Source organism: Camelus dromedarius, chromosome 9, assembly GCF_036321535.1.
Source record: "Camelus dromedarius isolate mCamDro1 chromosome 9, mCamDro1.pat, whole genome shotgun sequence".
Lineage (NCBI taxonomy): Eukaryota > Metazoa > Chordata > Mammalia > Artiodactyla > Camelidae > Camelus > Camelus dromedarius.
This window is the reverse complement of record NC_087444.1, coordinates 14,411,694-14,430,949: the sequence shown is the minus strand read 5'-3', so window position 1 is coordinate 14,430,949 and position 19,256 is coordinate 14,411,694. Positions and strand designations below refer to the sequence as shown.

At 38.4% G+C, this 19,256-nt stretch overlaps 1 protein-coding gene across 6 annotated transcripts in view; it reads left to right on the top strand.

Annotated features, from left to right (window-relative positions):
- The window catches only part of SORT1 (sortilin 1), a 60,232-nt gene that overhangs the window by 8,879 nt on the left and 32,097 nt on the right, over window positions 1-19,256 (top strand). For all 6 annotated transcript variants that reach the window (XM_064488793.1, XM_064488792.1, XM_064488794.1 and 3 more), the window contains exons 2-3: window positions 11,182-11,241; window positions 12,706-12,779. In XM_064488793.1, the coding sequence (XP_064344863.1) occupies window positions 11,182-11,241; window positions 12,706-12,779 (134 nt within the window). The remainder of the gene's footprint in view (window positions 1-11,181; window positions 11,242-12,705; window positions 12,780-19,256) is intronic.

Sequence of the window (19,256 nt, the reverse complement as noted above, 5' to 3'; positions counted from 1 at the left end):
TATTGTTTTGTATTCACATTCATTTATTCAACTGTTATTTTCCAGAGTATAAACTCCTCAAAGGTAGGGGCCGTGCTTGTACTACAAGTCCTTCACTGCTTTTGCCTCACACAGTGCTGGAGGAGTCAGACAGACATGAGTTTGAATCCTTGCTCTGCCACTTACCAGCTGTGTAACTTCAGGCAAATAATTTAACCCTCCTTCTTCGGACCCTCCTTCTTCATCTATAAAGTAGCACTGGTCCTTTATATTATCATGAGTGCTCAGGAAAGGTCAATACTATTATTATTATTCTTTAATTCAGTAGTTGTTTATTTAAAACAAATTTTTATTGAAGTATAGTTGATTTACAGTGTTGTGTCAGTTTCAGGTGCAACAGTTGTTTACTGAGCACCTACCATGTGTTAGTCATTGTACTGGGCCCTGGGAACTGAGATGGAACACGGCAGATAAGATCCCCGCCTTTATGGACCAGTAAAGAAAATGCACATTAGCAAATATGTAATTATAAATATGGTAAGTAGGAAAAAGCAATTATTGGAGAATAATTGACAGATGTCCTTTTGGTCTGGGGCACTAGGAGGGACTTCTTGAGAAATTATTTCAACTGGAACATGAAGATGAATAGAATTTTTCCAGTAAGAGTATCCCAGGCAGAGAAAACAGCATATTCAAAGGCCTGGGGCTAGAATGAGCTTGGTGCACCCAAAGGTCTGGAAGGCCAGTGCAATTGTAGCGGAGAGAGTGAGGGGCTAGTCCCCACACCCAGGGGATGAGCGGCGAGCCTTTATGGTCCAGTCAGCTGGCAATTGCACATATCTTTTCGTTACTTTTTTTTTGCTTTCCTTTTTCCCTTTTACTTTTTTATTTTTTCCCCTTGAAGCTAAGATGTAAAAATTAAGTGCTAACAGTTTTGGAATTTAACTCACTTATTAGACATAATTACAAGTGAATTATCCCATGAAAGTGAATTTTTCAAAAATTAAGCCTACCCTTTTAAGTGCCCAAGGTGCTGTTTTTCCAATGGACATCTTTCTAAAATGTTTCTCTGCCATCTTAGTAGTATGACACTGAATCATTTAGAAGATATTATGTTATGCTATACCATGACTCACATTACTTTAACGTGGATGGCCTTAATACCCTCAAGGGCTGTTGAGATGTGTGGCTATTATCTCGAATTTCACCTGGCCCAGATTTATAAGCCTAGTGCCATTGTCTGCTTGCTGAAGTTTACTCTTTGTTTCCTGTAGAAATGATAGTCCGCTTGCAGTATCCTGTTCCTTCTTGCTGCTGTCCCTGTCTCTGGATATACTATCCCCCAAATTTTACTTCTTCTGTAAGTTAAGAAAACAGATTACTAATTTTAGGCGGTTCTAACAAGTTTAGCAAACTGATTCAGAGTGATGGCCTGCACGTTTCTCTTAGTAGTCTAATGCGTAGATTTTTATTGCCTGGACAGTGCATCAGAGGCCTCTCCCTTGCTTCCTTTCAGCGAGTGTCCAGGTTGTTAAGGTTTCTAGATAATTGAGGTTGATGTTACCCTCTCCTTTTAACACTAGAGTATTGTAGAGCAGGGAGCTGATTTTTTTCCCCCCAAATGAAGACAGAGCAGTGGAAAAGCAAACTGGTGAAATTATTGATGAGTCACAGAATTTTAAAGCTTCTGGGAACTAGAAATGTTGTCGTTCCAGCTTCCTTGCCTTGGTCGTGAAGTTAGGTTGCGCTACTCAAGTTCACGGGGCTATTGACAGAGCCGGAAATGAAATTCAAGTTGACTTAGTATTAGCCTAGTGCTTTCCTCTGTATCATCCTGCCCCACAGAAAACTCTTGAGTAATAGAATAGGTTTGCAAACTTGTATAATATTTTAATGTTTAGCCTTTTTATTTCTAAGAATAGTCTCCGTGAGAACTGGAACATTTCTGATCTTATTTTTGGCTCACGTTCTATGATCCTAGCAGTGCTTTATTTACCAGGACTGTATTCCCTGAAGATTTTCTTTCTGCCTGTAAGAGCTTCACCCAGACTGTGTTCCAGACCTCTTTTGTACGTCACTGTGTCCTGTCTCTCCTTGTGTTCCCTAGTTGAGGTTTGGAAGCCCAGGGCATCTTAAATGCCCAGGCTTTATGGGCTTACAGTGCTTGCCTTTGTATGTTATTTCATTTGATTCTTATTATTCCGGTGAGTGAAGGAGCATAATTCAGTTTTACTCCTGAGGAAATAGATTCCCAAGAGAAAATGATTTGTGCCTACTTTCCCAGCCAGTTAGTTACCAGACCAGACTTTAACACCCTTTCGTAGTTTTATTTTCACAATGACCTGCTCTCTTCTATAGGTTAAATATCCAGTGTGTTCAGTCTTCATTTTTAGACTTCTGTAAGAGGTGTGTTCATAGAGCATAAGCTCCATGAGCACAGAGCATGTGTTGGCACTGCTGTTTCCCAGTGCCCCAGCAGGGTCCGGCACATGGCGGGCATGCACATGTGTTTGTTGAAGAAAGGAATGTGTGTGAAGGATGACATCATTGAATTCACTCCCTGTTTACTTGCCGGAGAGGTTGTTCCTGATGGCAAGATGGTTGGGTTATCTGCAGGTGGCTTTTAAACTGGGCGCCGTCGTGTGAAGTTGACCCACACTCGCTTTTGCCCATGTTAGTTCTTTCAGCGTTCTACTTTTGATCAGATAGGCAGAAGTTTCTCATTACCAAGTCTTTTCCAAGCTTCTGTGACTCTCGGGACCAACTTTAAGTTCCCCCAGCTATAGTAATAGTAATTTAATTAGGCTTCTAGTTTAATTAGATGTGAAGACAGAGTTATTTCCATGAAGAAGGTTGTGTTTTGTGGCCTTTCTGTTTTTCCAGATGGAGCTGGGGTTTAGCCATATGACCACAGAAATGGACATTTGTGTTAATTCATGGTCTCTAAAATGTGTGGACCTCGGGCTTTAAAGTGGTGGGCAATAAATGTGTGGATGAGCCTTGCATCATCAGCTGTCAAGGTGGATGTATTTCAGAGAGGGTTGTACAAGCTGTCACCTACTTTCTAACATAATGAGTCCCTGCAAACCAATTTGGTTGTAAATGCCAGCCAATGACTCCCTCCTGCCCAGAGCTCCTCTACTGGGACAGTAAATGGCTATCAGTGCCACGTGGGACACTAGAACTCACTGTTCAACAGGTGGACAGGGTGGGAGTAATTCAGTTGATCTAGAAAAACTGTAGAGAAGAAACATCATGATAAATTCTACCACTTTAGAGACTGTTGCTGTTAATATTTGGAAGAACATCCTTCCAGATATGTTTTTAATCATAAATACACACACAATGTTACATGCCATTCTGTAAACCTGCTTTTTACTCAACATGTTATGAATATCCTTCAGTGTCCGTAAATACCTGTAACATTTTTTTCGGTAGCACCTGCTGTATTGTTTTATTGCATAATGTAACTTTAACAAAGCTTCAATTCTTCATTTAGAATACACAGCTATAGTAATAGGGGGTTGTTATATGGATTAAATGATAATGTGTGTAAGACGTTTAGCACAGTAGATGGCCTGCAGGAAGTGCTTAATAGTTGTTAACTGCCATAAACATCCAGGTGTATAACGTCTTTTGTAAAGCTGTGTAATTATCTCCTGCTAATAAATTCCTGAGTGGGGTTGCTTGGGTTACGCGATACGGACATTTTCAGTTCTGATTCACGTCACCAAATAGCAGAAAAGTTACCTGTGGTTTATATACTCCCGCCGCCCACAGTGCACACAGGTGCTCTGGTCTCCACCCCTCCCTGGATATACTTTGTCAAGTTTTCCAAAAAGTGGAAAATGTTATCACACTGTGTTTCTTTGATTTTCTTTTACTAGTGAGATTGAATAGCTTTTCAAATGTTATCGGTCATTTGTATGTCCTCTTGTGAATTGCTTATTTGTGTCCTTTGCCTATTTCCTTCTGAGGTCTTTCCCTTTTTCTTAATGATTTGAAAACTTTCTATATTAACCCTTTGTTATGTTGCAGATAATTTTTTCCAGTTTTTTTCAACTTTCTGTTTGTATTTTGCCATTAAAAAAATTTTTTTATAGTCAGAGTAATGCCTGTATTGTATTAAGTTTTCTGGGTTTTGTGTCATTTTTTGTAATGGTCCTCTCATTCTAAGATTATAAAGATAGTCACTCATACTTCTAGGATTTTTATGACTTAACTTTTTGTATTTAAATCTTTGCTCTATGTGGAATCTATATAGGAGTGAGGGGTAAGAAGGGAGTTAGGAATCCAGCTTTTAATTTTTTCCAAATAGCTGGGTTTTCCAACACTTTTTTACCACTGATTTGAAATGCTAGCTTTATCATACCCTAAAAGAAACCTCGTCCAGTCTTGGACTTTGTTTTGTTCCACTGATCTGTCTCAGATATTCCTGTGCCATTAACTGTGCTATGGGATTAATAAATCTCTCACTAGAAGTGGCAGGTTTCATGCTCATCTGCTCCTGATAGACTCAAGCTGACACTTTACATAGCTAGCCTTAAGCTTCTTGGTTTCTGAGCTTCCTTCCATATGGTGTGATTAAGTCATCTGAATTACTGTACTTACTCTGTGGCCCCTCTGGATGCTGGTTTGGGAATACTGATCACACAAATAGCATATTTACGTGGTTCCCTTAATTCTGGCCTGCTTCTAGATCCTACATTTGGCTGACCGCTTAGCAGTATGTAGTGACCAGATCATGTTCTCTTTGTGCTAAGTAATCTGCCTCTTAGGCATACTACATTGGAGCAACACAACTATTGTTTACCACAAATAAAATAGGCTTCATCTCTCCCCCACCTTCTCCATTTCAGTTGTCATGTATACAGCTAACACCTAACATCTTTTTTGTAACAGTGCTTGAGGTAGACACTCTACCTTCTGTTGGCTGGATTCCTCAACTCGTAAATGTTTTGATATGTTTAGTATTTTAATATTGTAGGGTATTCATTGGAAATATTGTATTGGGGGGTTGGGGTTTTCCCTTCCTAAAGGGCTTATTCTGCCTTTCAGTTCTTTCTATCCACAAAGCTTTGTCCTCTGCTCTTATTTCTTTTATTCATCTTACTTTGCCTTGATTAGAACAATTGAACCATGACTTACTTTTTGATTATGTTCAGCTGTATATACCGCTGGAAACCTTCCTTGTTTGGGTAAGTGATCATGTGGCCTCATCTCAGCTTTCCTTGGCTATTTGAAGCAGAAGTGCTTTTCTTTTCACACACATTTCCTTTTCTCTAATTTTATTTTCCTTCTGTTCCCTCCTTTAACTGTGTTTAACCTGACCTTGAAATTCTTATCTAACAAGTGCTTAATAGAATCTACTTTATACTCAGCACTTTACTATTTGGTGAAATTAATATATTTTATTTACATTACCCTCTGAAATTTTTCAAAATACTTGCATAAATCTTCCTGTTTGCTCTGTCTGCACTACTGCCTGCCTTCTACTGCATCTTGCTATTGCTTATGTCTGTTCCCACCTCAGTAAGCCCTGCTTAAATCTCAGTATACAGACTTTCATTTCTTCATACTCAAATATTTGAATTTCTCTTTTGTATAGTCTACTCCTCTAAATACTTTAATGTGTTTAGGGAATCTTTACCAATTTTTAACTGTATGGAGTTGATGGCAAACAATTGCATAGAGACAAAACATGGTACTAAAAAATCAGTGGGTCAGTGATGAAATCAAAGAAGAAATTAAAAAACACCTTGAGACAAATGGCAATGAAAACACAACTACACAAAATCTATGGGATGCAGCAAAAGCAGTCCTAAGAGGGAAGTTCATAGCTTTACAGGCCTTCCTCAAAGAACAAGAAAAATCTCAAATAAGCAACCTAACCTACCATCTAAAAGAAGACAAACAGAACCTAAAGTCAGCAGAAGGAAAGAAATAATAAAGATCCGGGAAGAAATAAATAGAGATTAAAATACAGAAAAAAATCAATAAAACCAAGAGCTGGTTTTTTTGAAAGAGTAAAATCAACAAACCTTTGGCCAAGCTCACCAAGAGGAAAAGAGAGAGGACTTAAATAAATAAAGTAAGAAATGAAAGAGGAGAAATTACAACCAATACCATGGAAATGCAAAAAAAGTAAGAGAATAAATACTATGAAAAATTATATGCCAACAAATTGGACAACCTAGAAGAAATGGAGTTGATAGCAAGTACAATGGGAAGGAGAGAAGTGATAACATGTGTGAACACCCAAAAACACGTACTAGTGTTAAACAGTGTTTTGGTTGGCAGTAAGAGCATAGGAGGAAACCCTATTCAGCCACTATTTATTGAAATAGTAGTAACCTTGGTAGAAGGAAGACTTACACACAGATCAATTTCAGTAGCAGGGGTTTGTGAATAGACTTTTATGGAGTTGTTTGTGGAGCACTTAATATGTATAAGACCTTGTGCTAGGCCTGACAGGTAATACCAGGTCGTAGTGTCTGCCATTGAAGAATTCCTAGCATAATTTGAGAAAGTAGCCAAATATGTAGTTATAGTATAAGCGACATCTATAAGTGCTGTGAGAATAATGCCTAGGAAGAGATCCTTCAAGCTGTGATAATTAGAAACTAGAATGGTTGGTTTTATATGGGAAAATGGGATGTCAACTGATGTTCAGATCTTCTGCACAGTCCCTGTCTTATGACTGTGAAAAAGAAACATCCACCATATAATGCTGAGGAGCAATGTATAAGTTCAGAACAGAACCTTTCTTTTTCTAAAACCTGCATTTTTAAAAAGTATTTTCACTTGGTAAAGAATTCTATCTTTACAGTTTTCCCCCCAGTTCTTTAAAGATGTTGATATACTGGTTTGCATTGTTTCTGAGGAGAAGTCTACTATGATTTTTTGTTCACCTGTATGTAATATTATCTTTTCTTCCAGATGCTTTTAACATTTTTATCTATCACCAGTTTCAAACGATTTGAATATGATGTGTCCTGATGTAGATTTCATTGTGTTTCTTGAGTTTGGGTCTGTGAGCTTCTTGGATCTCTGGGTTTATACTTTTCATTAAATTTGGGGAAATTTTCGCTACTATTTCTTCAGTTTTTTTCTATTCCCACCCCCCACATCTTCCAGAGACTCCATTTATATATATATAAAGTTGTTTGAAGTTCTGTAGTTCTGTTAATTTTTTCTTTTTTGTGTGTGTTTCTCTTTAGATAATTTCCATAGGTATGTCTTCCAGTTTATTAATCTTCTCTTCTGCAATGTCTAATTTCCTGTTAATCTTACCCAAAGTAGTTTTCGTCTCAGACATTACAATTCTCATCACTGGAACTCCAATGTGAGTCTTTGTATGTCTTCTCTATCTTTATTTAATGCTTATCTTTGCTCAGTCTATTCTCTAACTTCTTGAATGAACATATGGAGTACAGTTACAACTGTTTTACTGTCTTTAATCTTATGATCTGTGTTATTTCTGATTGATTTTTCTCCTCATTATGTGTCCTGTTTTCTTCTTTGCATGCCTGGTTACTTTTGATTGAATGTTGGACATGGTGAATTTTATCTTCTTGAGTGCTGGATATTTTAATATTCCTATAAATATTCTTGAACTTTGTTCTAGGTTGTATTTATGTTACTTGGCAATAGTTTGATCCTTTTTGATCTTGTTTTTAAGCTTTTTAGGCCAGACTAGAAGAGCATTTATTCTAGGACTAATTTTTCTTCTACTAAGGTAAAACTTTTCTGAGTATTCTCTCCACTTCCTTGTAAAATATGAAATATGTTTTTGGGAACAGGGATTGTTTCTGGTCCTATGTGAGGCCCAAATATTGTTTCCTTCAGTTCTGAAGGGGGATTCTCCCCTGGCCTCAGCCGGTTTCCTCACATTCATGTGCTGGTTAGTCCTCAGCTGAAGACTTGGCAGGATGGTTAGGGAGCCCCCATCTATAGATCTCACTGTTCTCTTTCTGTGCCACCCTCTCCTCTCTAGTGCACTACACTGTGAACTCCAGCCTCTTTGGCCTCCTCAGACTATCAGCTCGTCTCTTCAGGTGAGGGTAACCCCTGGGCTCTGCTTGGGTTCCCCTTCCCTGCACCGTGGCCTGAAAATTACCTCGAGATAATAAGCCAGGGCAGATGAAGGGCCTTCTTTGTTTCCTCTCTCTCACGGACCATTGTCCTTCATTGCCTAAAGTCCAATGTCTTGAAAACCGTTGTTTGATATAGTCTGTATTTTTTTATTTGTTTCAGTTGGTAAGGTAAATCTATCCATGTTATTCCATCTTGGTCAGAAGCAGATGTCCTCCCAGAATAGAGCTTTTACTCCTCATACTCATTTCTGTCATGGGGAAATTAAGTGGGTCTGGCTTTACCGTTTCCCTTCATTATCCTCCTTTTCAGAGCTTTGCAAGTACTTCTTATAGGAAATGAATTTAATATTTATTGAGTGTCTCCCATGTGTTATGCTATACATTAGTTGTAAAAATGAATAGGCTTGGTCTCTGCACCAGATGGGCTTCAGGTCTAGTAAGGAAGACAGACAAGGTTCTTGTTGCTCTAATTAAAAGTAGAATATGTTTTTAAATATCTAAGGTGCTGCCACAATGGAGAGTGACATGTACATTTGTAAATTCTGTCTCCTAACTGTCTCCAGTTTGTCCACCCTTTCCTGGACGTCTATAATCCTCCCATTGAAGGGGGAGGATTGTATCTGTGGTCTTGGTTCCCCAGCTATCCTGGATTTATCTTCTTCCCATATGACCTTTTCTTCCTACCTGAGCTTTGGTCTGTTGTTAGATCTGATTTCATTTTTCTCTTTTACTTTCACCAGTATAAGAACGTGAAAGACTGAAATATAAAAGAGTAGTTGCATTTTCTGTGGGTAGATGAGTATTTTCAATGAGTTCGTACGTTTTCAAAAGTAAAATTTAATTAGTTGTTGGGAAGGGAAGAGGAGGGAGGGTGAAGGGTAGCAGAAGACCGTAACTACAGTTAATACATCTCACCTACATTGTTCCAAAGGAATCCTTTGGGTGATGAGTGAGGTCACCTGTCCTTTGATTTGTTTGGATTAAGTTGAGGGTTGCTTATGTCATCCAGTAATACTCCTCTTTCTGTGACTGAGCAATAGGAAGATGTGAGTAATGCCAGTGTGCACTGACTAGGCCGGGTGCGTAGAGCATTGCCTGAAAAGTGAAAGCTTCAGGTCCCCATGGGCTTGAGCTCCGGTGGTGGAATTTTTTCTTTTATTCTGGTCAGCTGTTGTGACCAGAACCTTTCTTGGAAAGACAGCCTCTGTTTAGATAACCGTTAATTCATGTGATCTCTCTGGTGCCTGTGGTAGCTCTGGAGAGCCCTGCTTCTCCGCAGGGAGCTCATTGATGTGCTTTCAGACAGTGTATCCTCATTCAAGAGAACATGCTGTCTTGTTCTGTGTGGTATCTTATAAGACACACTGCTGTGTCAGTTTTTAAGCTTCTAGTTCCAGATGTCTCTAGCAGACCTACTTTTTCTCAGACGCTTGGCCAGCGTACATGTATGAATAGCCTTTCTGTCCTGCAGGGGCTGTGAGAAGCTCTGCCTGAGTGGGCGAGAGTTAAGCAGCATTTACTGAGCAGGCCCTCTGTGAGGCATCAATTGTGCTGTTTACCGGGACTGTCCAAGACATTGTGCCGACCTCAAAGGGGCTGATGGTCCGCAGAGGAAGTAACAGAGGTGAATTCAGCCACCCACTTAGGAAGACCACAAAAGAAAATTAGAAGATAAGCAGAGCAGTCAGTGTTTTGAGTCCTGTTTCTTCAGGCTTCTCTGTTAGGATGGTGGCTTGAGTGACCAAGCGGCTGGCATCCCACCATTTATAGACATGTTCTATTTTAAGATCAAGTTTGTGGTTTGGGAAGGATGTATAATCATTTTCAACAAATGCTTATTGAGTGTGCACAGTATCCTGGTAGCCACAGAGAAGACTGCAAATGTAAGGCTGTATCCTCAGCTCTGGGGAACTGCTCATACTAGAAAAGGCAGGGCATATTTAAGATTTTGAAAATCTTAATAAGATATAAGTCTCATAAGAGAAAAGCATCAAGCATCAAAAAATCGTCAACATTAGTAGAAATATATACTAAACCATTGACCCCTCTGGGTGGTGGGGCGTGTGGCGGGGGAGGGAAAGGATCTTCACTTCTTATCATATACATTTCTGTCTGGTTGGAAATTTTTACCAAATGCCAGTATTGCCTCTTTTGGTATTATTTCTTCATCAGTTAAAGAAGTGATAAAGGGCAGAGGGTATAGCTCAGTGGTAGAGCGCGTGCACATGGGGCTGGGTTCAATCCCCAGTACTGCCATTAAAAAAAAAAAGTGATAGAGACTAGTAGATTATCCACATAATGTTAACCTTTAATATCTCTGTGTGATAGGATTATGAATGATTTACATTTTCCTTACCATACCTCTCTATTATCGTCTACATTTCCCCCAATGGATATATATTATTTTGCAAATAGGTAAGAAAGTATTTGAAAACCAAAACTCAAAAGCACCTACAATAATTATCATAACTGCATTTCAACATGCTTACCACATTTTGGATATAATATACCAGCTTTCCCTTTTTTGTCTCCTCATTCTCACTGCAAGCCTATTAAGGTTGTTCTGTTACTATTATTATTATTATTATTAAATAAAAAGGTGAGCAAAGCCAATTACTCTTGCTTCTGTCCTTTGTCATTCTGAGTGAGTTAGCCTAGAAGCAAAAGGAGTCTAGCTCTTAGCTATTCAGCTATACTGTGAAGGCTGCCTAGAAAAAGTGGAATTATGCTGATTGGGTTACAATTATATCTGTCATTGTGGGCTGTGATCTCTTGTTTTAAAATATCCTAAGAATACTTTCTATGTCTTTATATTTAGTTCTGGTGGAGAAAGCAGTTAGATTATCCCGTCTCCCCATCTGGTGCAGTGAAGAAAACTCATCTGCTTGGCTTACTTTGTATGAGAGAGAATTAAAATTTCCAAGTTATTTGTAATTCAGGTTAAGTAGTTAAATCCTGTTTCTTCCAAATTTTGTTCCAGGAATTCCTGTCCCCTTATAATTATAAACTTAATTACTTTGAAAGCAATAGTGTTCTGAATTATTTAAGGAAGTCAAAGATTGCAGAGGAGATGTTGTTTCTAAATGATCTTTTTTTTCCCTTATAGCATGTGTTTGATGATCTCAGTGGCTCAGTATCCTTGTCCTGGGTTGGAGATACTACTGGGGTAAGTAATATTTTGAGTCTGTTAACTGAGCCTAGCAAGAAGGTGGTGCAGATTTGGGGAGTTTAAGTACTGAATGTTGCTATTTTGTGAAATTGTCTCCGACCTCAATCGTGGAAAATACATGTTTGCAGGGCAGACATTCTGAAAGCTGTGGTTGGTTTGGTTTTACTTTAGAACTGGGAGTAGCATGTGACCACTTTCTTCCATAATAGGAAGATAGGCACTTTTTTAGTCCTTAGTGGCTACTTGGCATCAAGATGAACAAGAAGAAGAAAGAGGAAAGAGAGTGCTATGTGTGAGGAAGAAGGGAACCTTACAATACTTGGGAAAACCTCTATGTGGAAGTGGAAAACTGCATATTACACAGCGTGATATTTTCCCTCCAAACTATTTTGGTCCTGTGTCCTTTCCCACAGTTAGTGTTAAAGGACTGTGGTGCTCAGGTCTCATTGTTGTTCAGCTCCATCTGTTGTCCCTTCCCCACCACAAAGCAGATGCTACCTGGATCGGGGGAATGGAAGAAGAGTCAGTCTGCTCCTTCCTTCTCCCTCCCAGTCTGTAGCCCGTCTCCCAGGAGGAGGGATGCTGGAGATTTCACTGGCCTCAAGTCTTGGATCAGGGCTTGACTGTTACCTGGCTCTGATTATCCTGCCTGAACAAGGGCAGGGGCCGCAACTCATGCCCTCTAGTGTTCCAGTAGCGTGTGTATCGTAGCATTGACGCACATGATGGCTGTATCAGGAGCCAAAAGAAATGTAATTTTGGTGCTGAAGAGCAAGTTATAAATATCTTATTTTAATTAATTTTTAAACTCCTGGTAGGATTTCTTTAAGCATGTTTCATTTTCTTCTAGAATTTGAGTTGTTCCCTAATTTCCATGATTTATCCATTTATCTAAGATAGTTGGTGTCTCCAAAATGTCTTGTTATATGCCTGTTTTGAGTCTCTAGCCTCTTGTTCTAATCTATCAGAATCTTATCCTCCTGCATATTTTTTTCTAGAAAAGTACTTATTTAAAAAATTAATTTCATGAAGAACTAACAGCAGGGAGCAGAAGAAAAGGACAGATGTGACATAGTGACCACTGTTGGAGCACCCACTCTCTGCTAGCCTCTATAAGCAGGAAGCGAGATGGTTCTTGCCTGGGAGTATCTCACAGTATCACAATATCTCACAATAATGTGGATACAAAATAGTTAAATCCTTACTTTAATGTGGAGTTGTTGAGCTCCATCTCACTGCTTCAGGTGTAGGTGGTGGGACCATCTCAGCAAAAAGAGTTGAGATTTTGAATCATAGTAAGCCCCAATCACTTGGTCTTTCTTGGTTTTCAGATGTGTTACACTCTAGGCTACTACAAAGCAGGGCTATTGCCAGTCTTTCAGATGTTGATTTAATGCCATCACATGTAAGCATGTAATTGGACTATCTTTTTTATTGACCACATGCTTTTTGTCTCTCCAGATCATTCTAGTCTTGACTACCTTCCATGTACCACTGGTAATTATGACTTTTGGACAGTCCAAGCTGTATCGAAGGTGAGATTCATAACATATGACTGGGACATTTGATAAAGTAACACATTGTGAATGGAAGTTCTCTACTTTTCTAGACATGATGGGGTCTAATAGTTGATTTAAAAGATCTTCTAGTCATCTTAAATTTTCATGAGACCCTCACACTCAGCACACTTTTTAATATTTACCTAGCAACCTAAAAAAGTTAGAAAAAGGATCGAGTTCCAAGGAAATTAGGTTGACCTGACTGAGTAGCAAAACAGTAAAGGGAGATGAAGAAAGAATGTACAAGGATGTGTGTTTATTAATTTAAATGGATATTTATTTGTGGGGAGGTAGCATAGAGTTTAACCATCTTTCTATTATGCGCACAAAATGGTTTTTATACCCCTGAAGTAGCAATCCTTACTGGACCTTCCAAGTGAATATTATTTATCTAACACTTTGGGCCCCAAATAGATTGTTTCTAGATCAGGAGGAAGTTCTCAGGTCAGACCTACCAAAGTGCCTGATAATAATGGTGATAATGTATGTTCTGGAACCATAGTCTATACTGTGACATTCACAGAGTTTTAGAGTTGTCTTCTCAAAGGTACAGCTTGGTTAAATCGAGGTGGTTTTTTTTTCCCCCTTACCCATAAGATTCATAACCAGCTAACTCTCAGAAGTTGCTGATTGTTTTCTCAGTCATTTGTGTCTATCCCATTTTCCCCCTAGAGACCTAAAGAAATATGACATCCCAGGAGATAACATAGAAACTACTGTCAGGGCCAAAGGATCTCCCAGGAGCCTTCATACTTTCTCAGGGTTCTTTATTTGACTTTTGGTCTTGGCCAAGGTGGGAATGAACCCTTGTTGAAGCTCTGAGATGGATCAGCTCAACCTCCCTTCCCCAATAGGTGTGACCCTTGACTGCTGCTCCTGAGCCTGGAGCCAGTGCTCCCTTCCTTTCAACACAGTGACAATGGCTTAAAAATAGGGCAAGGAGTTGCCATCTTGGAATTGTTGTAAGCTCCATGAAGGTGAGGCTCTTGACCAACTTGGGGTTCTCCAGCATCTAGCCAGACGATTGATACATAGCAGGCAAGCAGTACATACTGATTGAATGAATGAATGCCTTAGCTTCTCTAGTAACTCTTAGATTAATAATATTTTTGTTTGTTTGATAAGGACTGACAAGGTATTATAGGATACTGTTCTAGAAGGCACCATAAATTATAGCTGATTTATAGGTGATATTAGAACAGTAGCTAAATCATTTCAGACGGATGAAAAGTATTCTGTTTTGGAAGAAAAAATGCATAAAAAATTTTTGTAACTTTAGTAACTCTTTCTAGTGTTTAAGAAACTTTGCTTTCATAAAATCTTTCTTTATGATACACTTTTTCTTTCCAACTCACCTTTCATTAAAAAGGCAATACAACCATATTATACAACATTTGGAGATTTAAAAAGAAAAAGAAAAAACTCACCGTAAAGACAAGTAATCTTATTTTATTTACAGTCTATTATTTTGATTTTCCACTCTAATGTTATGTCATATGGCTATCTAGCCTTGGGAAGCAACCATGGTACAGTGTAAAGTTGCCAGATTTTGTTGGCAGATAGGCCTGGGATTGAATCTCAGCATTGTCATTTGCAAGCAGAATGAACTTGGGCAAGTCATTTAACCTCCCTGAGTCTTTTTTTGTCATCTGTAAAAGAAAGTTAATGGCCACCCTGGAGCTGTTGTGAGTTATGCTTTGCAGTGCCTGCCATGGAGTAAGAACTTGGTGCTATTAGTTACTGCCTTGCCAACGGCCAGGGATGGCACGTAGCCAATGTGTGCTGGCATTGTGGTACCAGTTTCTAAAATGAATTGAAAGCCTTCCATACCAGTTGAAGAAAAGTGATTGCCTGCCCCTAGATGCCTCCATGGCTTCTACTAATGCACACATCCCCCCAGCCCCTGCCAACATGCAAGTGTTACTGACATCCGGCATTATGAACTATAACTGTTCTGACTGGTTAGTGCTCATACCATAATACATTTCACATTCCCTCTGCTAGTAATCCATCATTTTTGTTAGACAGACCGAATGTACTTAATCGTTATTCTCTTGGACACTTAAATTGTAGCTAGCTTTTTCACTATTATTAATGCCGCTGTGATGAATATCACACATATGTGTCATAGAAGATGCCAATTTCCAGTTTATCTTCTGGTAGCAAATAAAAACCTCCTCTCTGATCCTTGCATGTTTTGAATGCTGCTTACTAAACTCCTCCTTCTACTGGTTGAATTATCTTCTAAACCTGTTGCTTCAGCCACTTTCGCTTGCCTTCTGAATTCACTTTCTTAGTCTCTATATTGCTCTTTAATCATGTGTCTAGAACTGGACTAGACAGGTTCCTGAGTCACACCCATTGGGAGTGAAATGTGTTTTCACACATTTTTTCCCATCCTTGTGCTTACTTTGAAACGATCAAAAACAAAATGATATCACTATGTTACTATTTAAATACCTACCACCATCTGACTCAGCCATTTTCCATCCTATATTTGTATTGTCATGTGAGAAATCACTCACATATACTTTACCAGAGAGTCATCCTACTTGTTTCTGGTATGGTATCATGTTACTAAGGTTCTTTTTCTTCATGTTGTACAGCAGGCTTGTTTGTTTTTACCAAGGTCATTTTGAATATTAATTACTTCCTCCCTACTGTGAAGTGAAAACTCTCCCAGAATTTCGGTGGAAACTGTAAATATGCCTGTTGCCTCTCCAGCTGGGCTGGCCTGGCTTGATCTGAAGTGACTCATGTTGTTGGACACACCAGCCAAGAGGCACGTGTTGCTTCAGAAATGGGAGAGGGAGGGGGCAGTTTGACTGCAGTGAGTCCTGAGTGTGCTGAGCTTGCCCAGCTGAGAAGTGAGGTAAAAGCCTGTAGAATTTGCTCTGAGGACTCTTCTGTTTTTCATAGCTTTAACGACTATATTATTTGTTGGATTATCTTTCTCAGCTAAGTCTTATGTGGTCAGAGTTTCATCTGGGATTCAAATAAAAGGCAGCTAATCACGTGCCATCTTCTGTGAGTAGTACCGCATGGAGGCTCACAAGAAGAGAAGGACATTGTCTCTGTTGCATGTGCGGACTTAGACAGCAAATACTTAGGTCATTAGGTTGTGACAATGGATTGTTGAAAGATTTTGGAAATAGTAAGTAAAGTCCCTAGGCATTAAGGATTGTGTAAAGTTGAGTAATACATTAATATTTTCAATTTAAAGGAGTGATGTTTGAATAGTATAAATTCTGATTCTCTGTTAAGGAATATTCATAATAATAGATTGTAAGTTACCTTTGCCACTCACTTGCAAATACGAAGTTAAAAAAGAAACTAGCCATAGTTAAGATGAAGATTTGATTTTTTGGAAACTAAAAGATGTTTTGCACCTTTTTGTTTTATGGTCCCTTGAGTCTAACTTTTTATTGTAAGTTTAACTTAGTGAAGCACATGTTAGCATTATTCTACAGCAGAATTCTGTACCAACTTATCATAAAACTGCTGGGCTACTTTATTTGTGATTCCTATTTCCTGTTGAGAGTTGTTCATATTTTGGAAGTTAATAAGGGAATCTCTTTCACATTAAACTTTATTCCATAGTCAATGTCAGCTTTTCAGGATGTTACTTGAGATTTTAAAAAAGGGTAACTTTAATATATACAACAGATATTAAAGCAAAGTTCAGTGAACCAACTTCTCCAAGGTACCTCACATGACAGCCTTTTTAATGATATACTTGATTTATTTTTTACTGCAGTAGATTATTAACAATGACTACATATTTTAGTTACAAGGTTAACATAAATTCCATTTACAAAATATATTTTCCTGCCTTTTATTTCTTAAAGAAAAGTCTCTTGAAATATATGATGATGACATTTTACTACAACTTCACTTTTACAAACTTAGGGCATATAAAACTCATGAAACTAAGTGGTTTTTGTCACTTAAGAAATATTTCCATGAAAATACATATTCTTAGAGTTGTCAATCCGAGCAAAGGACGGACCCCATATCATGATCATATTCCATCTGATAAAAAAGTTTTGTGATTTTATTTACAATATTTTGTTTCTTTATTTTCCCATTTATATTTTCAAAATTTCTACAGAACAGCCTTTTCCAATAAGGATAAAACACAATGAAATAATTAAAATAAAAACACATGAGGTAGCAACAGACAGTTGGGGTAAGAAAAGAGACCAAAGTAATGAGAGTTCAGTTGAATTTGAATTCAAGTTCTGCCAATTTTACCTGGCAGTGATTTCAGGTCTGTGATTCCTTTGGCACATTTTAATAAGCTACATTCTCCCTGTTGATCATTTAACTGGAAATCTCAATACAGTCAATTCTCATTATTCATAGTAGTTATGTTCTACAGAGTCTCCAGGAATACTGAATTAGGGAACACTGAACCATTGCTCCTAAGGGACGTACAGAATTAGGTTCCTGCAAACCTCTGGTCACAATGGTCATTTTTATCAGTTGATCAGTACATACCCTGTTGTATGTGTATTTCTGCTTAAAGATACCTTATATATATTGTTGACTCATTAACACTGAGCTCAAAACTAACTCATGCCAGAAAGAAGCTTATCCAACTTACGTATTTTCTCCAGAAACACTAAACAGCATTTCAACACTATTCTTGGGGTAATTTTAAACAGTAAAGCGCCAACGAAAGGCACAAAAGTGCAAAATGCATTGTACTAAGTAGACCGTGAGGAAGATGCTCAGGTGTCATGTAAGAGCTGAAACAAGAAGGCAGCGTCCCCTTGTTGGACCTCAGTGGGGAACTTGTTCCCCGGGGGGACTCAGATTTTTTTGCTGCCCTGTGCATATCTGCAAATGACTATGAAAGTGCTCCAAGCATTGATTTGGGGGTTACAAGTCTTAGTGAGTAGGCAGATTCGCAAATACAGGATCTGTGAATAAGGAGGATCGACTGTGTAATCTTTTCCAATTGGTGAAAATTACAAAACTATAATTTTTTTAAGAGTTTTTTGATATTCTTGTCATTTTATGTTGCAATTTTTAGTGATTTAATCACAGCAATAATGAACTAAAGGAATAGAGAAATGGTTATGCTGAAAGCCAACAAACAAGGATATCAGTGCTTGTTTGATTGTTAAGGAAAGCAAAATGGAAGGTTCTCTGAGCTATTGTAGGACTCTTTTACTGTTACTTTTTATTGAATGTCTGCAGGTCAAATGCCTGGTGTCACAAGTTCCTCTATATTGTAAATGAAAAGTGCTCAAAAACAAGGATGTAATTCCTGGCTATGGACATTTGGGTTGAGCATTAGTCAACATGTGAGTCTCCTGGAAAAACACCCTTCTGAGTCCATCTTACTAGGAATTTTGATGCTATATCTTACCAGAAATCCATGTGATGGTTACTTCTCTTTTTTTCTGTTTATTTAAATAATGTCTAGATTTTTCTTGTTCTTTGGGAATATTAGGCTCTATTCCAAAAATATTTATATCCTAGCACTATTTTTTATTATAAACATACATATTCTTATCCATGTTTATACCACAGGTATATGCAAAAGTGATCATTTATTTTTGGTAACCAGAAAGAGCAGATATTAGGGTTGATAAATTGAATTGTTATTAAAGAGACTTATTTCTAAAGCAGATGGTTTCACAGGGTTTTGTTAACTTACCATTTGACTGCTGTTCAAATTAATAGTAATTATCATATGGAATTTGAAAAGTGATTTATTTTTAAGGTGTTCCGTTGATTTCCTCTTCATGATGTGTGATGTATGCTGACAGAAAAAGCTACTTTAAAATTAGGTGTTCTGTTAAAATATATCCCTGGGCCCCACGTGGCCTCGACAGAAGCTTGCTTATATCCTAGCAGGTTGGTACTAGTCCACTGTGCTCCACTTATTTCACTCGCTAGAGCACCAGAGCGTTGTAGCAGACAATTTTTTGTTTTGCTCCTGTTGCTTTCTTTTTCTGAAGGGCAGGCATGTATTTGTTGTGCCAAGTTCTTTAAAAGGAAGCAGACTTGCCAACAGGTTTGTGGCGGTTCCCTGGGATGTCAGAGGAGGGGAGATTTGTAAGCTGTTGATAATCAAGCCCCTGCAAAACCCTTTAGGCAGTTGACTGAGCTGTGGATGACATGTACACTGTAGAGCGAGGACTTGTTTACGCGTATCTCTTGGCCTGCTGTCAAGAAGATCAGAACTCTTCTCGTACTCCAAAGCCCGAGAAAGAGTGATGCAGGAATCTGTTGGGTGGCACCTAATCCTCCTTTTATTAGTCTAGGGGTTTTCTCTGTGTGTGTGAGTGTGTGTGTGTGTGTGTGTGTGTGTGTGTTCTACGAGATGGGAAGACAACTTAAAGTCACATGTAGTTTGCTTTAGCGTACTGTCAAGGACTTATCCAGACACTCAAAGATACTTCTCTTCTGTCTCTCCAACTTCCTCTAGCTGATCTGTAC